Source organism: Candoia aspera, chromosome 3, assembly GCF_035149785.1.
Source record: "Candoia aspera isolate rCanAsp1 chromosome 3, rCanAsp1.hap2, whole genome shotgun sequence".
NCBI classification, from domain to species: Eukaryota; Metazoa; Chordata; class Lepidosauria; order Squamata; family Boidae; genus Candoia; species Candoia aspera.
The window spans coordinates 3006398-3007942 of NC_086155.1; the positions used below are offsets into that span (position 1 = coordinate 3006398).

At 56.2% G+C, this 1545-nt stretch overlaps 1 protein-coding gene across 1 annotated transcript in view; it reads right to left on the reverse strand.

Moving 5' to 3' along the window:
- Window positions 1–925: 925 nt before the first annotated feature.
- The window catches only part of SNPH (syntaphilin), a 17610-nt gene continuing 16990 nt past the window's right edge, over window positions 926–1545 (reverse strand). The window contains exon 5 of the mRNA XM_063297054.1: window positions 926–1540. Coding sequence (XP_063153124.1) covers window positions 926–1540 — 615 coding nt within the window. The remainder of the gene's footprint in view (window positions 1541–1545) is intronic.

A 1545-nucleotide genomic window follows, 5' to 3' on the forward strand; every position in this document is an offset into this window, starting at 1 on the left:
GGCTTGTGGACAGCTGGAGTCGAGGTGAGAAATAAACCCCACAAAGGAATACATAAATAAGATTATGCCTGTAGTGTTGAGGAGAGCAGCAATTTTGCTCACTATGGGATGAAGGAAGGACAGGGAGGCCATGTGCCCATTGCAGAACCTCCTCCTCCACCTTCTAAGTCAGTTTTACAGCAGTTGGGACTGAACCTTGCTCCTGCCGTCTCCTCCTCCCCCCCCCAGAGCATCAGGGAATTGTTAAGAGGGGCGGCTAAATGGGATAGCATCTCCCCAGACCTGAAAGAGCTGAACTGGTTTCCTGTGAGTTACTGGCTTAATGTATATGATGGATATAATGCAGCTTCCTCTAAGGTAAGGGGCAAGGGTGGATCTCGACTTAAACAGGACGGGAGATGGTCTAGAGAGGGTGAGGTAGACTCAGGGCTGGCTTAGAGGATGAACCTTGGAAAAAGCAGGAAAGAGAAAAGCAGGCTGGGGCAGTGGGGGAACATTTCCCTGTTTAGTCCCAAACATTCAGACGTTACGGGGAGAGAGAAGTCGGTCAGCCGATCCTGTAGGAAACATGACATAAGTTTCCTGAAGCAAAACGACCGTTTCCGGCAGCAGCACCACCTGAAAGGAGATGGTTTTTCAGCAAGGAGAAGGTTGCCCTGCCCTGTCCACAGTGCCCCAGGGGCGCAACAGCAATGGCTTCTCCCAAGCTATTTGCATAAATCAAGATCCAGCAAGTCAGGATTGCGGTCCAGTCGCTCATGTGTGCCCTAAATAAATAAGGGAAAAGGAAAAAAAAAATTCAAGTGTGTCTACGGGATTTACAGTTGTGGTCCCCTGAACCCTGGTTGCTCCTCGGGTGACTTCCTCTGGGGAAAGCAGATGTTTGTGCGCATGGTAGAGCCGGCTGGGCGGGGGGTGGGGGCAGTCACGGCTGAGAGCACGTGCTGCTCACGTTGGTGACCGACCGGCAGCTGATCTTGCGGATGGAGTGCAGCGCGACGGTGCAGCAGCCGCGCAGGAGAGAGCTGATGTTGTAGATGGGCTGCCCCTGCCTCCGCTGGGAACGGCAGAGCCAGGCGACAGTAGGCACTGCGGGCACCACCACAGCCAGAAGATCCACGATGAAGTGACGGCTCCAGTAAGTTTTGGGCTCGGCCGAAGAGGCCGCCAGGCCAGCGGCTTCCTGGTCGGGCTCGGCCGCCTCTTCTTCGGGGGAGCAGACGATGCTCACGGACGGGCTGGCGCTGGAAGGCTGATGCACTGCTGGGTTGGTGGAGACTGGCTGGCCATCGGGCATCTCAGCAGGTTCCCCGGCATGGATTGCTGCAGCCGAGAAGGGTTCGGTGGCCGTCCTGTCTGTGGGGTCCGAGCAGCTGAGGACGCAGGTCTCTGAGCCACTAGGCTCGGCCACCTCCTCTACCTCAGGGGGCCACCCTGAGGTGGGGCTGCCCAGGCTGCCCGCTTGAGACTTCATGACTTTCTCCAAGATGGTGTCCAGATCTGGCTGGTAATGTCCAAAGTCGGTCTGAATGGCTTGTTCCTGCA